Source organism: Poecilia mexicana, unplaced genomic scaffold, assembly GCF_051168715.1.
Source record: "Poecilia mexicana isolate PSO_F unplaced genomic scaffold, ASM5116871v1 scaffold_9, whole genome shotgun sequence".
Lineage (NCBI taxonomy): Eukaryota > Metazoa > Chordata > Actinopteri > Cyprinodontiformes > Poeciliidae > Poecilia > Poecilia mexicana.
The window spans coordinates 15816790-15840390 of record NW_028263378.1 but is presented as its reverse complement, the minus strand read 5'-3'; the positions used below and the strand labels follow the sequence as shown (position 1 = coordinate 15840390).

The 23601-nt window shown below is 41.8% G+C and overlaps 3 protein-coding genes across 6 annotated transcripts in view; 2 read left to right on the top strand and 1 right to left on the bottom strand.

Moving 5' to 3' along the window:
• The first annotated feature begins 929 nt into the window (after positions 1 to 929).
• On the top strand, positions 930 to 6361 carry mthfd2 (methylenetetrahydrofolate dehydrogenase (NADP+ dependent) 2, methenyltetrahydrofolate cyclohydrolase). Its single transcript, XM_015006444.2, has 8 exons — positions 930 to 1131; positions 3542 to 3726; positions 4464 to 4586; positions 4731 to 4883; positions 5000 to 5107; positions 5340 to 5432; positions 5518 to 5643; positions 5737 to 6361. The coding sequence occupies exons 1-8, from the start codon at positions 1052 to 1054 to the stop codon at positions 5883 to 5885; spliced, it is 1017 nt and encodes a 338-aa protein (XP_014861930.1). The 5' UTR covers positions 930 to 1051; the 3' UTR covers positions 5886 to 6361.
• A 1385-nt stretch (positions 6362 to 7746) lies between these two features.
• On the top strand, positions 7747 to 9219 carry arl6ip4 (ARF like GTPase 6 interacting protein 4). The gene is made up of 5 exons (XM_015006445.2): positions 7747 to 7973; positions 8048 to 8368; positions 8608 to 8725; positions 8809 to 8878; positions 8962 to 9219. The coding sequence occupies exons 1-5, from the start codon at positions 7820 to 7822 to the stop codon at positions 9016 to 9018; spliced, it is 720 nt and encodes a 239-aa protein (XP_014861931.1). The 5' UTR covers positions 7747 to 7819; the 3' UTR covers positions 9019 to 9219.
• Positions 9220 to 10002: 783 nt separating this feature from the next.
• The window catches only part of LOC106929471 (membrane-associated phosphatidylinositol transfer protein 2-like), a 56915-nt gene continuing 43316 nt past the window's right edge, over positions 10003 to 23601 (bottom strand). For 2 of the 4 annotated variants that reach the window (XM_015006437.2, XM_015006438.2), the window contains 11 exons: positions 23418 to 23570; positions 20679 to 20843; positions 19075 to 19344; positions 18430 to 18578; positions 18228 to 18344; positions 17654 to 17770; positions 17416 to 17564; positions 17107 to 17256; positions 16839 to 17019; positions 15452 to 15580; positions 10003 to 14448 (listed from right to left, as the gene is read on the bottom strand). In XM_015006437.2, coding sequence (XP_014861923.2) covers positions 14065 to 14448; positions 15452 to 15580; positions 16839 to 17019; positions 17107 to 17256; positions 17416 to 17564; positions 17654 to 17770; positions 18228 to 18344; positions 18430 to 18578; positions 19075 to 19344; positions 20679 to 20843; positions 23418 to 23570 — 1964 coding nt within the window. In that variant the 3' untranslated portion in view covers positions 10003 to 14064. The remainder of the gene's footprint in view (positions 14449 to 15451; positions 15581 to 16838; positions 17020 to 17106; positions 17257 to 17415; positions 17565 to 17653; positions 17771 to 18227; positions 18345 to 18429; positions 18579 to 19074; positions 19345 to 20678; positions 20844 to 23417; positions 23571 to 23601) is intronic. The other 2 variants (XM_088008850.1, XM_088008849.1) reach the window with 2 other exon arrangements.

The window sequence follows — 23601 nt, the reverse complement described above, 5'->3', positions numbered from 1 at the left end:
TTCCTGGAAAAGTTCATCACAAGTTCATCAATGCATGTTCCTCTGTGTTGCAAATTATTGCTCTTATAGTAGTTTGCTGTGGTTTTTAAAAAAACAAATAAAGGCTTAAAAACCGAAAACATGTTACAATCAATTTATTAATGTGTATTAATTAATTTTAGAACATTAATTTTGATGTTTATATGGTGAAGTCCTTGGCTTCCGGTTTGAGCTGTATGTTTTTATTTTAGAGCTTTCACTTCCTGTTTAGTGCTGTGACGTAGCAGTTAGCTTGTTATCCTAAAATTACGGCAGTTAAAGCAGTTTGTAAAACGAAGCTTCGCGTAATTATGGCAGTTTGCTTTTTACTTTTACAGGATAAGCTTATTGTTTCATAGTGGCAGCCCCTCCGATCCGAATGGTCAAAATATAATTGTAAAAATTATTTACTATTAATCTGTACTTTGTCCGTTAATATGTTTATTTGGCTTAAACCTAAACTAGCAATGGAAATGTAAAATGATTAATAACACACATCTTGTATGTGTTTCAGCTCTTACGGTGGTAATATATGGATTTTAATGCTAAAATTAATCCGCATATCAATTAAGGTATATAAATTAATACTTTATTTCTAAAGGTATTAAATCTCATTTAACCATCAGTAAAGCCTCATGCTACAATTATAATTTATGTGTTCTCCAATGCAGAACTTATTTATTTGTTTATTTATTTTCAAAAATGGTCAGTCACATAAAATCGTAATAAATTAACATTTGTGACGCAATGTGAGAAAGAAAGTGCAGAGCAGAGAGGGTGTGAAAGCCTAAATTTTGAACGGCTGAGGGGGAAGATAAGCCTTGTGGGAAACTTATCGGGGGGTTGTGGGAGTGGGAGATAGCGGTGACGCAGGGACCGTGAGGGGAGGGGGCAGGGCTTTAAAGCCTCGCTGCTCCTCTTCCTCCCTACCAGACGGTCCTCTATCAGGCTTGGTGGGGCAGGAGGAGCTCTCAGTGAGTGTTTCATAACCAGCCGGTGGTGGTGTGTCTCCTTCCTTCTCAGAAGATCAGAAATGGCAACGATCAGAAGTCTCAGGAAACTGTGCCAGCACGTCCAGCATCAAGTCTGTAGCCTGCACACGTCCGCCTCCAGGTGAGCCGATATTTCCGCCGGGGGAAAAACCGAGGGAAACTAGTAACACATTCATTCAGGGCACACGAAGCGCTGCGGTCGAGCACATTTAAAAGCCGGGCTCGATGTGCGTCCTAAGCTCTCCTCAGCACATCGCCTCTCGGTTATGTTTAGCGCACAATGAGGATGAGCATGTTGATTTTTACAAAGCGGGTTTTCTGGGTTTCGCTGTACTAAATGTCCTCGGTTGTATTGGTTCTTCCCATACCGGCATACCGCCCCCCTAGCGGTATGCCGGTAACATTGCAGTTGGTTTGGCTGATGAAATCTGGAAGAGCGTTTGCAGATTGGGGGTCTGAAGGAGACAAGTTTCAGCTGGGGACCGAGGTGTTGGGTTGCATGCAAGGAATATTCATGCAGATGTTCGAGCATTAAAGTTAAATAAATATGCTTAATAATAAACCCCAACAATAGAGAATGTATTATCTTTAATCATTTTAGTCAGTACATTTATTTTATACATATTTTAGAAATGCATAAAGACTTGTAAGCATGACTGTTTTCCATAATACTTAAAGTTAACAGAAGGAACAATCATATATGTAAATTTTTCAGTAAGTAATATCACATGTGCATGAGAAATGTATCTGCACTGCAGTTTGTCAAATGGATCCTAAAGTTTTATTGGTCAATTTCAGATCAGTTATGTTACGTTCAGTTTGTGTGAAAAATGGTAGCTTGTCTCTGAGAATAACATCAATGTTCGAAGCCCAAACTTTATTTTAATTTACAATTTTAAGTTTAATCTCGAACAGTTTTGCTCACAGTAATCCATCCATTATTTTCCACTTAATCTGGGTTGGTTTGTTGAAGCAGCCGCCTCGGCAGAGACCCAGACTTCTCTCTGTCAAGCCACTTGGGCCAGCTCCTCCAGAAGAATCCCAATTATAACCAGAACACACCCTTAAGCCATAAAACAGTAAACCTATGTATACTTTTTGTACACAACTATTTAAAAATCAAAATAAAAAATTGTTTGTGGATGCATATAAAAAATTAATGAATGGATGAGTATGTATTTCTCTGTTTTAACCAAAATAAATGATTTCCTTAGTAAGCTGTGGGACCTGCTTTAGCGTGACAATATTCAGTCTTGCAGGCTAAAACGGGTCATGCTGTCTTTCATCAGTTTCATCACACAGATGGTAAATTCACATCCCGTGAAGGAATTTAGTGGGAGCGTCCTGTGTGCAGCCTGACCCCATGTTAAGAAACCGAATCTTGTGGGTCCTGCACATGATCCGAATGATCACAAGATGGATAATGTTAAACCAATGGTGTGTTGGGCACACGTTGCTCCTTAACATCCAAACGTTTCCAAATTTGTCAGCCTTGCATCAAAGCAATCCTGTTGATATGCACGATAAGATGAGAGTCGAGGTGCACAGTATATTTGAATCACGGCGGTCTCTACAACCAACATCATCAATGTGTGCATGAAGAACTGCATGGAAGCAATGTTTGTTTGGGTGTAATATTTCAGGTGTCCTACATAAAGATGATCCTTTCCAATAATATATTGGACCGGCTGGATAGACTTTCACTGCCTCACATCTGACCTAGACCCTACATGCATGCCAAGATCAAGAAGCTTATGGAAAGAGACCAATAATGGGGGAAAAATAACCGGAGGGAGAAAATTGTGGGTTAATAATAAATATTGTCACTGCATTATTTTTCTCTAATTTACAGCCCTACTCAAAACTGGCTATTAAAACTTGAACAAATCCTGAACAAACTCTAAAAGTGTAGCTGGTGGATAAATGTTTCCCCAAGTCTGTCTCAGGATAGTTTTTGAATGCATCTGAAAGAAGAGTTAAAAAGTTTTAAATCTGGAGTGAGAATCCTCTCTGACATCTCACTGCCCTACTCATTTGCTCCTGGTTGTGATACTTTTTTTTTTTCCTGGTTTAATTGGTTTTGGCAGAGCAACAGAGGTGGTTACATCACTGATGATGGCTCATTAGTCTCTAGTTATTAGCTGTTTGGTTATGTTTGTTGTTATGTAACGTAGCTGAACCTTGCAGAATTGGGACAAAGTAGTGGGGCAGCAGTGCATAGACCTATAAACGCCGTATGTTGATAACTTTAGTCAGTTGGAGAGTTGTAGTTGGTAAATTTGGAAGATGGAGCTGATGCATCCCCAAGCTGCACGGCTGAACGGTGCTCGGGTGTTAAATGTCCTGGTAAATCAAGACCACTTCCAGGAAGTAAGGTTTAAACTGGCACTGAACAGATCAACAGTTGAGATGAAGTGACGCTCCCAGCTTATTTTCCATGACTTCATTACTAATAATAGAAAATAAATGAAATAAATTTCTCCCTCCTCTTCCCCCCCCCGTTAACGCTTCACTGCGTTTCCCACCATCAGGGCAGAGGCGGTGGTCATCTCAGGGAGGAAGCTGGCTCGTCAGATCCGGGAAGAAACCCGGGCCGATGTGGATCAGTGGGTCTTGGCCGGCAACAGGAGACCCCACCTGAGTGTCATTCTGGTCGGAGACAACCCAGCCAGTCACTCCTACGTTCTCAACAAGACTCGGGCTGCAGCCGACGTCGGTAAGCGGGGAGAACCATCTCCAAGTGTAAAAATGGTTGGCACAATTTCAACTTTGACTCCTGGCATGAAACCTCTTTAGTCACCATGAGTTTATTTTTTTTAGCCTAATGGCCACAATTTGTTGCACTGTTAGTAATTTAAATAAACGAATGTAAATAAAATGTATATTATTCATCATTTGAGGAACTATTGTTTAACATTTTGTCACCTGCTGATTCCCTGGGACGTACAAGTGATGTAATACAGATGCCCATTTTCTTTCTCAAAACAGGAAGGACAAAAGAATATTGTATTCATGTAGCACAGACATTTATTAATCTTTATCAATCAAGAAATGTCTAGATTTTGCCTGATATTAATATCTGCAGTCTGAGCAATAAATAAAAAGTTTAATCCAATTGGAACTGTGATAGACAAGCTGGAGGAGCACACCATAACTAGAGAGGATCTTGAAATGCTCCAAAGCTAATGTTTCTTTAGCAGGTTGAAAACATTATATGTGTGCACATATTAAAGGAAAAATTATAAGTTAACTGCTATAATGGGAGTGGGTGAAACCGAACTATCCTGAAGTTTATCTGAATCTGACATGGGGAATAAAATGCCACAGAGGGCTGCAGTATGACTCCACGTTTCAGTACAAGTGGACCTAATCGGAATATTATTAAAACTTAATTTTTAAATACTCAGTTTTAGCTCACATGCTCCTCTGTCTTCTCGCCTTTTACTCCCACAGGAATCTCAAGTGAGACAATTCTCAAACACTCGGAGATTAGCGAGGAGGAGTTACTGGATTTAATCTATAAACTCAACACAGACCCTGGTGTGGATGGCCTGCTGGTCCAGCTGCCTCTGCCAGGTATGCCAAGTACGGATCAGACGTGTAGCTATAAGGAGCCTCCTGAGTCAGATTATCTACTTTCCTGTTAGCCAACATGGAGATGTTTGACCTCCTAAGTGTCTTGTATTGTCCAAGCTCTAACTTGCCACCGTTTTCTGTCAGAGCACATTGACGAGCGCACGATCTGCAACGCAGTGGCTCCTAACAAGGATGTGGACGGCTTCCACGTAGTCAATGTTGGCCGAATGTGCCTGGATCAGTCCACCATGCTCCCAGCCACTCCCTGGGGAGTCTGGGAAATTATCAAACGCACAGGTAGACAGGACAGGCCCCTAGCTGTTCATGCTACAGTAATAATGGTGTTTTTTATTTTTAATTTTTTTTTTTAAGAAATGTAATAAAATGTAATCATCTATTTTTGCTCCTTCCAGGTATTCCTACCTTTGGGAAGAATGTTGTAGTTGCCGGACGCTCCAAGAATGTGGGCATGCCCATTGCCATGTTACTGCACACAGACGGCCAACATGAGAGGCCTGGAGGTCAGTTGTACATCATCTATGTCTGGATTTCTAAATGTTTACAATTTATGACATGTAAAAGTCTTCACACCCCTTAACTTTTTCCACATTTGGTCACATTAGAACGAGGGATTCAAATGTATTTGAATGGGATTTTGTGTGATCGATGTTTTTCAGCGTTATCACGATCAAACTTTAGGCTCTGTGTGATGCACAGATTTTAACACCCAGCCTCTGTTCTGAACTGCTGCAGGCGATGCCACAGTCACTATTTCTCACCGTTACACTCCAAAGGAACAGCTCTGCCAGCACACTAAAATAGCCGACATTGTTGTGGCTGCTGCAGGTTTGTCTCCGTTTGCTTTCATCCTAAATCTTCCCGTCATCTCGATTTGCACGTCTCGTCTAATGGCTCTCGACACGGTTTTTAGGAATTCCCAATCTGATCACAGCGGACATGATCAAAGAGGGAGCCGCTGTGATCGATGTCGGAATAAACAGAGTGCAGGACCCTGTCACTGGAAAGAGCAGGTTGGTTGGAGATGTGGATTTTGAAGGTATGGGAGATGACATTTGATTGAATTTCTGCATGAGCTCACTCCTCCTGTCCCATTGTGTTTCATTTGATTTTTTTTTTTGCTCACTTTCAGCTGTGAAGAAGAAGGCTGGGTTCATCACCCCGGTTCCTGGAGGCGTCGGACCCATGACCGTGGCTATGCTCATGAAGAACACCGTCAAAGCTGCTAAAAGTGTCCTGCAGTTTCCCCCAGAGAGGATCCGTGTGGCTGCCGCATCCTAATGGAGCCACACGGTAAACCTGAGCAACATTGGACACATTCCTCCCAGCACCACCCTCTTGATTTCTTACTTGGAGCGGCGCAGTGAGCTCCACGTTGCACACAGACTGGAAAGATGATTGCTCGGAGGCTTTTCTTTCTGCGTGTCAAGTCCAACCATTTGCAGCCTGTTACACTAACTCATGCAGCTGCGTGTGCTTTGTAACAGTATTTATCATTTTTAATTGTACGTCTTTGATGGTTTTGAAGAGATGTTTCTATTTATTGCTACAGAGACAATATTTTACACATGAATGCAGACTCGTGGCAGTGTATGACTCTAAGCAGGTGAGCAGTGAAGCAGAGTTTTAGTTTAGCCTCATATAAGTGTGTCAAGGGCTATCAGGAACAAGATTGTTTAATAAAATATGAGCTTTAAAGATTCACTATTGCCTTGCAAAAAAAAAACTGTGGAATAAATGTTGCATTTTTCTTCTCACATTGCTTCTTCTTGTTGAAAAATATTTTAAGACTGGGGTGACTTTATTAAATGTGACCTGAAATGCTGGACTCACCTGAGACAGAATATCAAACTATGCATCTGGAAATGAGTGAAGTATTCACACCACTTGAACTTTTCACAACATTTTTTTTTTTTAATGTTTAAAGATGAAATTGACTGGTTTTGAAATGATTGACCAGCACAAAATGTTGAAAATAAATGTGACTTTTGCATGAAAACATCAGTACAGGTCATGGATGAAGTTGCACAGAAGTTTAAAGTGGTGAAAAGTTAACACAAGTTTAGTGTTCAGTACATTTTTTTTTTGTTTTTTAATTCTTTGAAAAATAAATATCAGTAACAGATGGATCAGAGAAGAGGCCAAAAGGCACATGGTATATCTGGAGGAGCTGCAAAGAATAAGGTATTTTTACATGTACATGCAAATATAGTTGTGAAATGAGTGAAGTATTCACACCACTTGAACTTTTCACAACATTTTTTTTTTTTAATGTTTAAAGATGAAATTGACTGGTTTTGAAATGATTGACCAGCACAAAATGTTGAAAATAAATGTGACTTTTGCATGAAAACATCAGTACAGGTCATGGATGAAGTTGCACAGAAGTTTAAAGTGGTGAAAAGTTAACACAAGTTTAGTGTTCAGTACATTTTTTTTTTGTTTTTTAATTCTTTGAAAAATAAATATCAGTAACAGATGGATCAGAGAAGAGGCCAAAAGGCACATGGTATATCTGGAGGAGCTGCAAAGATCCCTGGCTCAGGTGGGAGAATCTGTTGATAGGACAACAGTTAGTCCAGTATCACACAAACCCGGCTTTTATGTAAAAGTGGCGAGAAGAAAGCTCCAAGAAGTCTCATTTATCACAGCCAATAAGAAAACCAGATTGATCAGAAGACACAAACGTTCTTCTGCAGTGCTAACAGCTGCACCAGCCCCAAATAAAAATACAAGTAGTGCTAATAAATTAAACGAAAAGGCATGACTGGCACAAATACGTATTTTCATTATACCACAAAATTCTCTTAAGGATTATGTCTTTAATAATTATGCTTTCTTAGGTCATTATTTTAAGCGTATTGTCACACTAAAATAAACGTAATTTTAGACTATTGGCGCCTCCAGGCTTGATAATTTAAATAGTTGCGCCAGATTACGTGCGGAAAACCCCCCCATTAGGGTTACACCGTAAGTACTTTCTTGTCGTATTGCGTTGCAAAGATACTTTTAACAATTATATCTGTTATCAAGAATTCATAATTTAATTGAATTTAATTCCATAAGGCAAGTTTTTGAGCTTTGTTGAATGTTTTTGGAAATTTAAGTAGGAACTAGGAACGGTTCTTGTGTCATGACGCTGAAATTATAGACGAACAAACTTCCGGAAAACGTTTCCTGTAACTCAGCCTTTGTAAACAACTTGTGTTTCCGAAATGAATCGCAGCAGATCATCTGAACGAGTTACTAGGGAGAAAACAACAGAGAAAAAGAAACGCAGACGGTCTTCTTCGTCGTCGTCTTCCTCCTCCTCCTCTTCCAGCAGGAGCAGGTCGGCTAAGAAAATTTCTTCCAAGAAGAAGAGTTCAGGTTGGGACTGCTTTGTTCATTAAAAACCCACCAGAGAGGCTTATGAAGCATCCTGAACATATGTTTCTCCTCAGATGGGAAAGAGCAACAAAAGAGGCGGAGGACGCGATCCTCATCTTCATCATCCACTTCCTCCTCCTCTTCTTCCTCTTCCTCTTCATCCTCCTCAAGTGATGAGAGGAGAAAGAGGAAGAAGAGCAAAGCCAAGAAGAAACTGAAGAAGCAGAAGGCCAAGCTGAAGAAACAGAGGAAAAAGGAGAAAAAGAAGCTGAAGAAAAAGGAGAAGAAGCTGAGAAAGGAGGTGGAGGCGTTGCAGAGACCTCCAGATAAACCTCCATCCTACCTGGAGGCGATGCAGAATGAAGAAGAGGAGGAGGAGGTGGAGCTGGGGCCAGGTGAGTCCTCACACTATGAAGGGTAGAGAAATATATGTACCATGTTCCACAAATCTAAAGCACATATTTGGGGAGATCAGTATGAACATTTCTGAGCAAATAACATAATTTAAGAAGGTGTTCTCAATCTATTCGCTGTTTTCTACCTGTCTCCACACTTCCACTCTTCTCGAACCTGAGCTCCATGGAGCTGAGTTTTTGATCCGTTTAAACGTTTCTTGGTGCGTTGCGTTTCTCAGTCATGACCGACGAGCAGAAGGCCCGGCTCGCCACTAAGAGGCCTCTCACCAAGGAGGAGTACGAGGCCAGGCAGAGCGTGATCCGCAGGGTGGTGGACCCAGAAACAGGAAGAACCAGGTCTGACAAAGGACTGACTCTCATTCAACAATCGTAGGATAAAACTTTCCCAATTTTCAGATGTTTAATCTTCATCCGTCTAGGTTGGTGAGAGGAGAAGGAGAGATCATTGAGGAGATAGTGACTCGAGAGAAACACAAAGACATCAACAAGGTAAACAGAACGTCATCAGTTTTAGGTGAAGGACACATAGCCGCTGTTAGCTGGATGACGAACATCTCTGCTTTGTCTCTTAGCAAGCTACAAAGGGAGACGGGAATGCCTTCCAGAGAAAACTGGGAATGAACAGGTAGAAGAAGAACCTCCAGAAGAAAACACAGACTGTTTACTTCCTGCTTGTTTCTGAGTCATTCTGATTCTTTTGAGTATGTGGTTGAGATTTTCACTGTTTATGCTTAGGTTGCAGACGCAGGTTTCTTTATGTTATAGAAACCCGAAGGCATAATTTTATGTTATAACTAATATGAAACACAATAAATCACATTCAAATATTCCATGTATGTTTGTTACTGAACATCCATTTTACATACATATTTCTGGGGTTTTTTTTTTTTGGATTTGGACCATTCTCTCAATTTTTCTAATTGTTTTTTGTTTTGTTTTGTTAAAGGATCCTGACACTTATATTTCTGAAGTGTTCTGAGTCTTATGTATTCAAGTTTTCTGCCTTGGGCATATTTCAGGCTAATCACTCAACCTTTATCAAAATGTATTTTTTAAGGCCACTAAACTCTGGCCTGGGAATTATTCAGGGTTTACTTTGGAAAATAAAGTTTGATTTTTTTTCCCCAGGCATCATTCTTTTAGGCAAAAATAAAAAAAAATTCAAACTCACAATCTCTTGAAAAAATTACTGGCAACTTTAAAGCAGAGCACACTGGCAGGCTCTGTAAAAAAGTATGAAAGCTTTTTACAGAGGATCTTAAATGTAATAATTATTTTATGGTCTATTGTGATTATATCAACACACAAACTTTTGCCTGGGTTGAGGTCAGGGCCATCCCAAAGATTATTGTTATCCCACCTTATCCACATCCTTATTACTGGCTGGAAGATACTGGGAGCCCAGTTAAACATCAACATGGATTTAGTGGGTTGTGAACATGCAGCCATTAGCCTGACAAGATGGGCACCTTCTCGAATAACATTTTAAAATTGTACTAAGAGTTGAACATGGTGGTGGCATCGCCATGCTGAGGGCCTGCTTCACTGCCTCTGGACTACCTCAAAATAATCGTACCATTCGGAAAAAGAAGAGCTGAAGGATGATGCATCTATCAGGCTCCAAGGATGTGACCTTTATTTATTGCAACTCCCTAAAGAAGAAATATTTCATATGGTCCAGAAAAATACCTGGGGTGGATGACAATGAGTTAAAACAGCCCAACATGGATAAAATAACAAATAAAATCAAATCTTGAAGGAATAAAATAACCGCTGGTCAAAAAGCATTGCTCCTTCATCGCCAACAGTTCCAGACTCTTTCCTCGTTACATGTTGCTCCAATTCAACCAGAGATGTAAAGCTAGTTTGTTGCAAAAGTCACAAGTTAGAACAAGAAATTAGTCGGCACCAAACGTGCTTCATTTGACACATTTCTGTCTGATATTTTAAATAGAAAAAAAGGCCACCATTTGTCAGTGCTTTATATTTTCTTTATACACTCTTCATAAAATCACAAGGGAATGAATAGCATCAAATATAATCCTACAAGATATGTGACCTGTACAATTCTTACATTTGCCAGTTTATCTATAAATAAATAAATATATACAGTCTAACCGTTGGTGAAACAGAGCTAGTTTTAGACTGAGCCCAGGTCATAGGTAGAGACAGACTTCCTAAAAATGAATAAATATGTCACATTAGGTAGTTTTAAGTAGTTCATCTTTAAGGATTGGTGTCCTGTATGCTTTGCATGTTGCGCTGATTCAACCAGAGATGATTTTTAATGAACAGTTGCCTATGGCAGCAGAGGGAAAAACGTGGCTCAAGTCTATGAAGCCAGCAAAACACAATTTCATTAATCTCAAATCAACAGTGTTGAACCAGGGGCACTTCTGAGAAATGCAGGACACTCATAATACAGCTGGACACCCTGAACTATCGTCCTCATGCTTTGGAAAAATAACATCTTAATGCTATCAGCTTCAGCATGAACAGCCTCCTTTCTGGGGCCATCAGCTAAAGACAAAAAAAAAAAAAAAAAAACGACAAGCCAGGGTTCAGGTAGTCAGTCTGCCCACAGGTATAAAAACATCCCTGATCTCTGCAGCACTTCCCCTTTACATTGTCTTCATAATGGCGTTTCATCAAAGAAAGTAACATGGCTGACCTTACTTGGGGCTGTTCATCTCTAGGGATGTTTGTCAGCTCCGTGTTGGATTATGTGTGTTACAAAAAAACGATCCAAATATGAGGATTAGCTGGACAAATGTTTCACTGTTCAGTATAATTTCAATCTAGATGAACCTGGGTTTAAATCACAGACGTTTCATTAAACTACGCCGTGCTCTGCTGTGCTGACTGCAAATAGGTGCCTCTATGCGTGAACGACAAAAATCACAACAAAAGCCCCCCAACTGTGTCCGTAGAAAGAATCCAACCATAACATCCGACACATTTATCAGGCCAGAGCCACTTTATTGTGAGAAGTCTCCACACTGTAAAATGTGCAACCTGTGCATTTTCTGGCAGCGTGTTCACCTGCTGTGGGAAACCTTCTGCAGGTTGACGTCTGTCAAATATGTGCCGGGTGGAGGTCAGGGGGCGTGGGGGGGTGACTGATTGTCAGTGCACTGTGTGATGTCTGTTTGATCCAGTGGTGCTTCAGGGCAGTATTGCACACTTTCCCTTACATCTGAGTCAACATTGGTCCACTGCACTCAGCTCTGAACATGCCTGTTACGCTGAGCCCCACACTTATTGCAGCCCCTGGTAGAGAGGCGTAACGCTTTAATATTATCACACCAATCTAACCTTTAATTTGACAACATTTACTCATCGACGGGGAAAGTAAATCCTATGTTGAGAAATATTTATGTTGCACCCTCATTGGTACTCAGCAAGTGAAGCAAAAGGAAGTTGTATTTTACCAACAGAACAGAACCGCTCATAACTTTTCAGAAGATCACTGCATACCAAGAGTTTGGATGAGGTTTTTTTTTTTTTTCTTTCAATATTCAGATTTTTTGACAAATGGCATGCTCTCTTGTTTTATCCCATTCTGTAAAGCAGCTAAAAGAATTAGGCCTCAGTGTGAGATCTCCAACAACCCTGATCATCTTACTATGAACTATCAATGAACTATCATTGGGAATTGTTAAAGGTGCAAATAATTGTAGGGGCATTAAATCGATTTTATTGATTAACAGAATTTTGGGGTTTTGACAATTTAATTTGAGGAAAATCTGGATTTTTTTTCCATCAAAACACTCCTCGGGTTTTGATAGTTGGAATGATGTCAGCCCACCCAAGGCTACCATCTTGTTTGACTGGCTCTAATTATTGGGACTTTTTAATTCAGGCTAACTCACAGGACAGATGGTTGAAATAAAAGCCAGTTTTGAAAAAATACTTTCTGTCATTTGTAAAAGAAAAAGTGAGGAAAAAAAAGGATTCAAAATTGGAAATTGAATTTGGCATGAGAAAAAAATCTGACATTTTATTTTTAAATAAACATTTCTTAACATAAGATCTTCCCCAGCCCTGCCTAAACACCGAATAGATGAACTGAAAACACAGGTTGGGAGTTTTTATTATAAGTTTTGTTTCCTCCTTACACGTCTTTTCCAAAGGCGCCAATAAGTGTGGAGATAACTCAAGAAGGATAAGTAATTATATTTCAAAAAAAAAAAAAAAAAAGGCATGAAAATTTACTAAACTTTAGAAATAAATATCAAACATCATACAGCACGTCTCGGCTCTGCGTTCCTAGTTTCCACAACGTATCGTACAGGATTTACATCTGGAGCTCTGTCTTCCTCTAAAGGTGCAGCAGAGAGGGAGACGGCGACGCAGGGAGGGATATTTAAGAGCACATTCAATGCTTCATTTACAGCTCAGTAAAAACCAGGGAGGAAGGGGGGGGGGGAGACAGCAGAAATCCAAAATGGCCAAACATGGCAAATATTAAACATCCCATATATATGACACAAGTTAACAGTTCTGATACAACCCTGGTGATCTGCAAGGTGAAATGATAAAAATACAATACAGGCAAGGATTTCTGCGTTTTTTTTTTTTGTTTTTTTTTTCTTGGCTGCTGAAACTCAATTTTGAAGAAATAAAAAAACATAACATAGCAAAAACTTAACCTCAAAACACCATTTTGTTCACAAAAATCAATGAATCCTAACATGGCTATATTATTAAATAGCACTGATTATCAATCATGTCACCCTCATAGTAAAGAAGACACTTTAAACTGGTCTTCAGTGGACCAGATACCAGATCTGCACTGTGATGTAACAACTATGTACAGGCCTCGTTCGGGCGCTTAGCAACATACTTACACAATTTATTCCATGTTTTTATACACAGAAGACCTTTATGTGATCCTCTCTGCTCAGATGCAGCATCTTGTTCTACACTGCTTATTTTGGCACCGTTGCTGTACAGTCGAGGTTTTTCCTAAAGTTGAGCCAAACATCAGGTGGAGTAGAAATCCGGCGTTAATCGTATTTAAAGGGTCAGTTCAGTGTTCGCTTTGCGGGAATCTTTTGAGTTGTGGTGCGAGGAAAACTGGAGAGCACAACTTTTAGTCTTGGCTGTTTCAGGCGTCTGCTTAAATAATTTCTGTTTGGCTTGGATTCATTTTCGTCAACTCTCGGTAAATGAGTAACACTTATTTATAAATGCGCTCGGCCCGGTGTTAATCAAGTCTCAGCTCTGCTTTCACGGATTTGCAGAACAAAAGGGCTGATGCTTGAAATCTGCAGCACAGAAGGTGAGTCTCTGTTGCCGTGTCTGTGCTTTGCTTTGGCCACATCTGTCAGCCGCGGAGCAGAATCAGAGTAACTCCCTTGTGTCGTGGAGGCGCTTCATTGTGTGCAGTCAAGTATAACAGCCTGTAGGAGGAGTTCTGAGCTTATATTCATGGCTGAAAAATATTCGCTGAACAGAAGAAACAGTTTAAATTAATTTATGTTTGCGTAACATGTGGCTTCAGGAGGACTCGCCTGGTTTAAAACAATAACAACAAAACTGCCACAGTCTCCACTAAAATCATTTAATTGCTGATAAGTGGTCTGTAGCACCTCGGTGGCGTTTCGCCCACTTGGTTCAAACCCGCAGCGTTTCCTGTCTCTGCGCTCGTCCTCCCAAGCGCCTGTACTCTCTCATTTGGGGTTGAACGGGAACGGCTCCAGCTTGGTGCTGCCGCTGCGGCCCCAGCAGCTCGCCGTGATGCTCATGCTGCGCTGCGACGCCCCGGGCCCGTGGCTGTGGGTCCGCTCCAGCCGCTCCCGCTCCAGCCGCTCGCTGTCCGACTGGCTCTGCGTGCGCTCGGGCCGGTTGTGGAAGCTGCCTGTCGGGGAGCTGGGCGCCGGCTGGGAAGAGATGGTACGCAGCAGGTGGTTCCTTTTCCTCAGGAAGTCGCTGTTGGCGCCCAGGCCGAAGCTGCCCTTGCGCAGGACCATGCGCGCGCTGCTGGACTTGGCGGGCCGAGAGCGCTGGTTGTACTCCAGCTGGGACAAGTGGGCCGCGTACCCCTCTGTGATGAACTGAGGAGAGGAACATTTGAGCCGAGAGGAAAGCTAGCTGAATAAATCTGGCTTTAGACATGGAATAGTCATTTATCGCAGGGCCGCGACTAACAACATGTTTGTAATCGATTCTTCAGATGATTAATCGGATTTTTTTTTTTTTAACCTGTCATTCACAGGTTGTCATTCACAATGCACAGGGGTGTCAAACTCCAGTCCTCAAGGGCCGCTGTCCTGCAGTGTTTAGATGTGCCACAGGTAAAAAACAGTGGAATGAAATGGCTTAATTACCTCCTCCCTGTGTAGATCGGTTCTCCTGAGCCTTGCTAATGACCTAATTATTCTTTTCAGGTGTGGTGCAGCAGAGGCACATCTAAAAGTTGCAGGACAGCGGCCCTTGAGGACTGGAGTTTGACACCCCTGTCACGAGAGGACCCAAATTTGGGTCCTCTCGTGAATGACAGGTTAAATTGCCAAATTCTGCAGATTTTTAATTTAAACTTTCACGGCTTTTTACGCAATGTTAGAAATACAGTAAAAGGTGCAAAAGAACAAATAATTCAACAGCTTTTTTAAAATAAGAAAATAAAAATTTCATTGTCTAAAATGCAATAATGAAGTATTTCTTTAGCGTGGATTAACTGATTAATGGCTGGATGACAAAAGGTGCTTAACAGGAGATTATTATTTTTACATTATTATAATTATTATAGTAATTCAACCAGGTGATGGTAAAACTACACCACTTGAGGAGTTTTGAGTAGAGCATAGTTGCAGACAAAGGTTTTGTTTTCACCTTAAATGTAAATGTTTATATATTCTTTGTTCAGTTTTGGCTTAATTGTTGTTCTTTTAGCAAATGGCTTTTATTTTCCCCTTTTGAGTCTGTATACTGTACTTAACGGTTAATCAATTTCTAAATTAGTTGACATTTATTTCAACAACTGATTAATCACAATTAATCGCTTCGGCCCTAATTGGTAGCAGGAGGCGCCGTGTTGAATCTGCCTCTGGACGGTACCTGGCACTGGTTCTGCATCTTCTTGGAGGGTCTGCCGACGATGTAGATCTGAGAAGGAGGAATGCCGATGGAGGTGTAGACAGAGATGTCTTTGGTCGATCCATATCCAGCGAAGATCTTCATATTAGACTGAAATCAGCCCACAGGCAGGAGAGAAATTATTTTCTTTGAAAATTAAAATAAATAAATAAATAAATTGTCTGAAGATCCTCAACACATTTCGTCTGCACCTGTTGATAGCCCAAAGTAGGGCTGTTGTAAACGAATATTTTAGTAATCGAGTAATCTATCGATTATTCTTACGATTAATCGAGTAATCGGATAAAAAAAATATAAAATGAAATACTGGTAAATCTGGCATAATACCGGTGTTACTATCAGATATCAATATCAGTCCAATTTTTCATATTTGAGCATCCCTAACAGTTGCTTTTTTGTAGTTTAGAAAACTAACCTGTAACAATAATAGCTCACTTTCTAAGTTAACCAGAAGAAAAGTTATATAAAAATCTGAAATTATATTGAATTTAATAACAAAGAGGCAGGCTCACAAATATGCTTATAAAAATGTCTACAATCCAGCTTTTAGTTCATGTATTCATCTTCAGTGAGTTTAATAGATTAATTAAACTCACCTTGCCACCTAACCTGTCGCGCTTTGGGTTTGAAAATACGGGAAATGCCGCCTGGAGTGGAAGGAGAGGGCGAATGAACGAACGTAAGATGGGGTGGAGGGGAGGAAATAGACCAGCGGACTGACGAACCGTTAGACCGGGGGACGAACACGGGGGGAAGCAATACGGGATATTTACGACACCTTCACTGGTCACACTCAGAAACTCATCTACCAGCCATGTACGATGCGCTCCGCCACCCGTTTCTTCAGACCAGGATATGAAATTTATTGTGCGGTTCGTCGGTAAAGCTACATTTACACGGTAAGCATCAGCTACTCAGCCGCCCGCCCTGTTCAGGCTATCCGCTCACCTCAGCGCTCTTCCCGCCGTTCGCTTTCAACCAGCAGCCCCGGAGGAGAAATGCTGCCGTACTCCAGGCATTCCCCCAGTCATTTTAAGGATGCTTATTGGTTCCCCAAAAACGATAAAAAGTCGGGCATTATCATCAATCAATAAAATCCCCATGGGCCAATCTTGAAGATTGGACTTTATGCCGCTGAGACTTAGCTTTTGTCAACAACTCAGAGGCGGAAGTGAGAGCTCCGCGCAACGCAAATGAAGTCCCGGCCGGAACACGGTGCGCTAACTAATAAAACATAAATTAACGAAGCTTCGAGGCAGGTAAATTTTCCTCGAGGAATTTTAGTAATCGAGGTACTCGAATCATTCGAGGAATCGTTTCAGCCCTAGCCCAAAGTACGCTCACTTACCTCTGTCAGTGTTTTGAGGAAGTTGGCCTTGTGCCTGAGCGGGTCGTGGACTAATCCGTCGCAGAAGGAGACGATGCCGTGTGGGAAGTTGTGCTGAGACAGCCAGGCCACCACCCGCTGTTTCTGCATGTCTGGACGCCCCGTCACGTAGATGATCAAATAACCTAAATCCTGCCAGTGTCTGCGACGAGATGAAGCAGCAAAGTGATTTTTTTTTTAATTTATTTTATTGACATCTTGGGAGCTACAGAAAGTTTGACTCGGATACCTGACGACGTCCACGGCTCCTGCCCTGACCTTCGGATCGCTACCCATGATTGAGACGCTGGCGGCGAACGACCCGTCGATGCTGAACACCACAAACTCTGTGCCACGTGGGACAACAGTCAGGTAGCTGTCTGCAAACGTGTGGTCGCCTCTGGGTGGGGGCAGAGCCAGAAGAGAATGAAAACTAAACCAAAGGACGGGATTATATCTAAAGTTTCACATCAACAAGATGCAGAGAAGGCAGGAATTTTCAACAAATCATGACACACAGAGTGAGTTTGGCGTTTAAAGGCTGAGAAGATGAAGTCACCTGACAACCATTTTCACAGGGTAGACTCCGATGCCCAGACGCTTCTCCTCTGGGATGTTAAACGACACGCGGCCGCTGCTTTGAGTCACTTGCGTGCTGAAGAACACCCACTCTCCTGACGGAGGCTGGGTCATGATGTGAAGGTCGACCTGTGCAGGAATTCAAGACTTAAACATGATGTTTGAACACTGAAAGGTTGCAGACGGCCGGTTCTCTGCTGCCACGCATGTATGATTACCTTCTCCCCAGCTAGAGTCACCATGTCCAGAGGGCCGTACATGAAGCGACCTGTGATGACCTGCTGGCTGTCTTCAGGGAACACGGCGTCGTTCACTCGATGGTTGGCAGTCACATTCTGCCATTGGAGTAAAAATAAACCAAGTCAGAGAGGGTGTTTTTAAAAAAAAAAAAAAAAAAACAAGGAGAAAAAAAAACACGTCTTCTCCTTAGAAATTTACATAGAAAAGTCAAAGTCAAGTGACCTACAGCTGCATGCAAAAATATTCACAATTTCAGGGTCAAATTCGATGTATTTTCTTGGGATTTTAAGCGATAGACGAGGAAAAATAAGTGTATTATAGTGAAATGGAGAGATATTGGCACATTCTTCTGCTTCGTATTCAATCACTATTCTGTGTTTGTCAATTAATCCTAAGAAAATACTGTGAATTTTTCTGGTGTAGCGGTTTGAGGGATACTTTTCCCTACACTTGAATCCAAGATGTTGATAACAAACCGAAGGCATTCCTCCGCAGCAGATTAATGTTCGTAAGCCGTCTCAAACTGGCCTGTTTTCTTGATTTCACACCCACCCGGATCTTGACGTGAGTCCTCTTCCGGAGCCACTTCTCCCGAGGCTTAGAGGGGGTGAACTCTGACACCTCCTTTCCATCCAGCTCCAGGATGCTGGAGTTTTCATGCCTCATGACCTAAGAGCAGAGATTTAACTGGTTCATCCCATGAACAGGATTTAAAAAAAAAGAATAAAAAAAAAAAAAGGTTGGGGCAACTCACCTGCCTCAGGAGGAAAGATACAACATCTGTGGATTCCCAGTAAGAAGCGTGGAAGAGGTGCGGCAAAGCCACTGTGGGAAAGGCAGTCAGAGCATCGGGGCAGTACAGAGCAAAGTCCAGGCGCTTTGTGCCCCACCAGCGTGCTGCAACTGCAAATGGGAACGAGTTGAATAGAGTGCAGGTCCACAAGATGAAACTCTAGCAGAACGAGCTGGCATAGAAAGGTGCACCACCCTTAAAACCCACAAAGCAAACTAAAATAATAATAATAATAATAAATTAATTAATAAAAAAAAAATCAGCTTCACTTCTTCAGCTGCAGGTGAGAAAGAAAGGTGTTTTTGATTATTGTAGTGAGAAATCATGCATCAAAACGGAAGGAGACGGTTAGAAGTGATGAGTAATTTCACGACCAGCTCCAAGAGTTTAATCATGTTAGTGGGGGTTGTTACACCAAAGGGCAAAATTAAGATCTGAACGTTGTTCCCACTGAGTGAAAGTGCTTGTGGCTGTGTCCTTGAGAAACCCATTTGGAAAGAATCCCAGGAGGAAGGAGAAAAAAAAATAAAATAAAAGGCTTTCCGCAGGAGCAGAATGAAGCTTTTGGATAGTTGCTGTGATTTCCGCAACTTTGAGAAAAAATACCTTCATCATCGACTTCAGCTTGGGAATCCAGCGACACCAGGTCGTGTATAGCACAGTCCAGCCTGCATGATTGGATGCTGTCGTACTCGTAGATGGAACTTAGACTTTCGCCTGAGTATGTCTCAAAACTCAGATCTTCGTCAGTCAGGTCAGCCTCGGCTTTTTTATAGAACTTCAGAGGATTTTTTATGGATAATAAGTTTTGGGATGTTAGGGCAAGTTGGGAGAACAGACTGAGCTTATTGGATTGGTTAATCTGCTCTGATTTGGCTACACAGGGGAAAACAACAACAAACAGAAAACCATGTGATAAAATGGATGCATATGTAACAGAAAAAAAACAGTTTAAAGCGTGACAAAGAGACGCATTCATTAGCGAGAGGCTCATTTACACAGAGTTGTGAATTTCTAAGCAGCTGTTAGTGAAGGTTAAAGCATCACGGCAAGGTGATGCTGCTGAACACCTGATGTTGAAGTGGCGAAATTTCTTTTTCTAAATTGTTCAAAATGTGCACCAAACCCATCTTAGGTTATAATGCAAAAAAAAAAAAAAGTAAAAAGACTAACAGGTAAATAGGGGCGGAGGGAACTTTGGTTAACAATAATACAAAGAGAAAACAGGATGCCGATTATCTCAGCGCACACTGCAGTAGGAGGTGGAAATGACTTAGGGAGGGAGATTGGTGTCCACATGCACTGAAACGTTAGATAAATGCAGTACCTGGTCATTGCATTTACATTTAGACAGTGGATAAAACTAAGACAGACAGTGAAAAGTGGCTCTAAGCTTGCTCTTCTGGAGGACTCTGATCTTGCAGGCTCCTTGTCAGAGAATATAGGGGGAAACGGTTCGATGACTGTCTTACCAGACGAGTCAGAAAGAAGTGCAGGATTTGTGTTTACAGCTCCTTGCGAAATGTAAATTTACCCTTTGAACCTTTGCCCATTTTGTCCCGTTACAACACAAACGTTGCGTCTCATTGGGATTATATGTGACAGGCCAACAAAAAGTAGTGCATAGATGTGAAGAAGAGTTGGTTGGTTTGGATGGGTGTTCCCTGATGCCCTCCTGATGCTCATTCCCAATTATTTATTTAACAAACGGTGCAGAAAATAATCAAAAAATAATCCTGACAATACGGAGAATTTTGTCATTTTAAAACATCATTAATTGAAATTCACTGTGACGACGACGATGCGATAAATCCCCCACCTCTACTTTATGTCATTTAAAATTATGAACTGCTTTGTTTCTATTGCATAAAATCCCAGTGAGACACGACAAAGTTTGTGTTTGGAAGGAGAACAAGACGTGAGAAAATTCAAGAAGTATAAACACTTTTTGCAAGAAGCTGCATCTGACCAGCTAGTTAGCTCCAGATGGAGTGTAAGGTGTGTGTAGAGTCAGAGCACTGGGGTTGAGAGGAGGAGGATGTAGGAGAGTTGGGAGGAGACACTAGTTGTGTAGAAATAGAGACAAGTTGGCCTGAGAGTGAGTGAGAGAGAGAGAGAGAGAGAAGGAGGGGAACTAACTGGAGTTGTGTTTGTGTGAGTGGAAGAAAGAGAGAGAGAGAGAGAGACTGGTGGACGTTCAGAACACTTACTGTTGGCTATGTTGGTGGCAGTGAAACTGTCTGCCATTCCTGAGACCTGGCTGGCAATGCTGATCTCACTGGCCCTCCGTTGGCCCCTGGAGAAGGGGCCCATTATGGGGGATGAGGGGTACGGACTGTCCATGAAGACACCACCATGAGACTGAACAACATCCGCTATTGAGCCCAAACAAGGAGATCCCATTAGACAGAGACACAGGTACGGTGGGTACCTCACAGTGATGGGGAGGGAGGCGAAACATGTGACTGCAGGGGGGGAAATGTGAAACCACAAGGAGCCCACATGTTCTCCATGTTCTGACTGACACGTGACAGCACAGACAGTAAAATGCCTACATATATTGAAATTAACGTCAGGGTGTAAAGACTGTCCGCTAGGAAAGATTTAGATTAAACATCTAGTGAGTTACTTGATAAATTATGCTGAGATTTGACAAAATTAAGACAACCCGTATCACCAATAGAAAACTTATTAAAAATGTAGATACAGAGCTTCATGTTGAGCAAACAAAGCACCACAAGCAGCACGGCGAAGCGTGATCAACTCTCCTGAAAGTCGACAGGTGAATTTAACCTCTAAGCACAAAAAAAAAACCCATCAAGAAACCCCAAATCACAGAGCACAAACACAAACGCTAACACCCTCCAAACGCACCACAGCAGATGCTCTGCAGACAAACGTGAATGAGTGTTTCCATGGCTTGATTCATCCACTTGTTGGGATTTTTTGTTTAAAATAAAGAGAACCTCAGTTCAGGCTGCATGACCCGGACACAGTTAACATATTATTTCAGAGCTCTTAAAGATTCACTTTATTTAGTGCACAAGTTTGAATTTATTATGTGTTTTCTTGAGCCATATGTACACAAAGAGGCTCAAAAATATCCATGTCCTCCTCACTAACATTTAGAGAAATGTTCCCTCAGCAACATAAATAAGCCTCTGGTCGGACATTTGACACACTTATCACAAAAGGAAGAAATGATTCGGATGTTCTCACAGACCAGCTTAAAAGCATTTTCAAAGGGAAGAACGTCTGGCTGTTCTGGAAGAGTAAAAGTCAGCCTGCTCAGTTTATTCTGGAGACCAGACTGGATGTGTTTTGAGATCGTTGCCCTTGTGTCCAGGTTTTAAGAAAATGGAGGAATTAAGTGGTTTGGTTGCACTGAAACAGACCCTCACCGTGATCCTACTAATTTTGAGTCTGTTTCACTACCAGTGGTGGTAGTTCAACCCTCAACAACATGATGCTCCCACCACCATGCCTGACAGTTGTGCGATGTTGAAAGCCTCACCTTGTCCAATCCCAGCATGCTTCTCGTCAGCGTGGTCGTGTTGTGTTACTTGGGACGACTACTGGTCTCAGTTTTGTACTTTTTAACATTTTGATGTTGCCACCAGGGCAGCTACGTGTTGAAGATAAAACCAAAGGGAGAAACGTTTGTAAATGTACTGATGCTTTTGTCGGTAAAACATGGAGAAAGAATGAATGCTGAGTGAGTCAGGTCCTCCAGCGCCACCTGCTGCCTGAAGCCACTCTGTCTGCAGTCAATGACGGCCCAGAAACATTTGCCTGGATTTATCACATCAGAGTTGTGGTAAACTCACAAGGGTTGTGTGATAAACAGTGACTTGTGTGTTTAATTAGCTTAATTTATTGTTTTTGTGTGGCTGTGTTTTGATTTGGTTCAGCTAAATACTGTGGCCGGGCGGCGGCCTGAGCGAGTTAGGCAATCCAGTCCGACCAGTTAGTCCAGGGCCCTGTTAACAGTCAGGTCGTTAATGTTTCATTAATCACATGATGCAGCACACGCTAAGAGGTGACGACAGTCTCTCAGTGGTTGGATGTTGGTCCTGGACTTGTCTGGTCTTGACTTGGTCTCAGGTTAGGCGCTTTTGACTGAAGCACTAATACGTGGCTTAATGTTTCCCTCTTCTGACCTCCTTCTAACTTTCGCCAAAAGCATCTGGCTTCTTCATGGGCCCAGCAGAAAAATTTCAGTCAAGTTTGAAGGACTCCATTTTGAGGCAGCTGATTTAGAGGCGGCAGACTCAAAATCCACATTAATGTTTAACTTAAGTCAGTATATTAGCATTAGACTGTTAAGAAGAATATGTTAAATGTTAAACTATGCTGGGATGTAAAAAAACGTACAGTCGTACAGTTGCTGGGAGAAAGATCCAGTGTTATTTCTCTTCTATGATGCAGAAGCCTGCCACAATAGGAGCTCCCCATTTCTTCACCACGGAAACCAATCAATTGAAATGACCTCTATCCATTTAGGCAAAAAGGCGGGTCAACTATCCAGCCAGAATCATACCGGCAATTTGTCATTTCAAGAAATAATGTGATGTTTCTCTGAAACCTGCTAAGGGAAACTTAACCAAACTTTTGTTTCGGCGTATGTATATATTCAGAATTTTTAAAATCCATTAAATTAAATTCAAACCTGTGCACCCAATAAAAGTTTTAAAACTCACTGAAAATGTTGCATGTTCATTGCAGTTTGGAAACTGTTAAAGTGTGAGCAGTTACACGAGTCACATGTCATACTCTTGCAAACAGCAGCAATGGAAACATTCAGACGATATCTAAAGCAGACGCAAAATCAGTCTGGATCTCAAAGCACACGACAGAAAGACGAGGATGTGAAGAGGACAAAGCACAAATGCAGGGAGCGGATGAGTGAGGGCGGAGAAAGATGGAGGTGGACAGGAGAGGCTACACACACTCCAAGGTGGCGGGTGTGGCTTTCAGGGAGTTCTCCTGCCAGTTTAGCACAGGAACAGGAATGCAGGTCTCACTGATGGTCTCCTGACAGCGAAAGGACAGGGGGGGCCCGCTATCAAGTAGCAGCTGAGCGTTGCTCTGGACTGTCTCCACTACAGAGGGAGGCGGAGGAGCAGGAGGGAG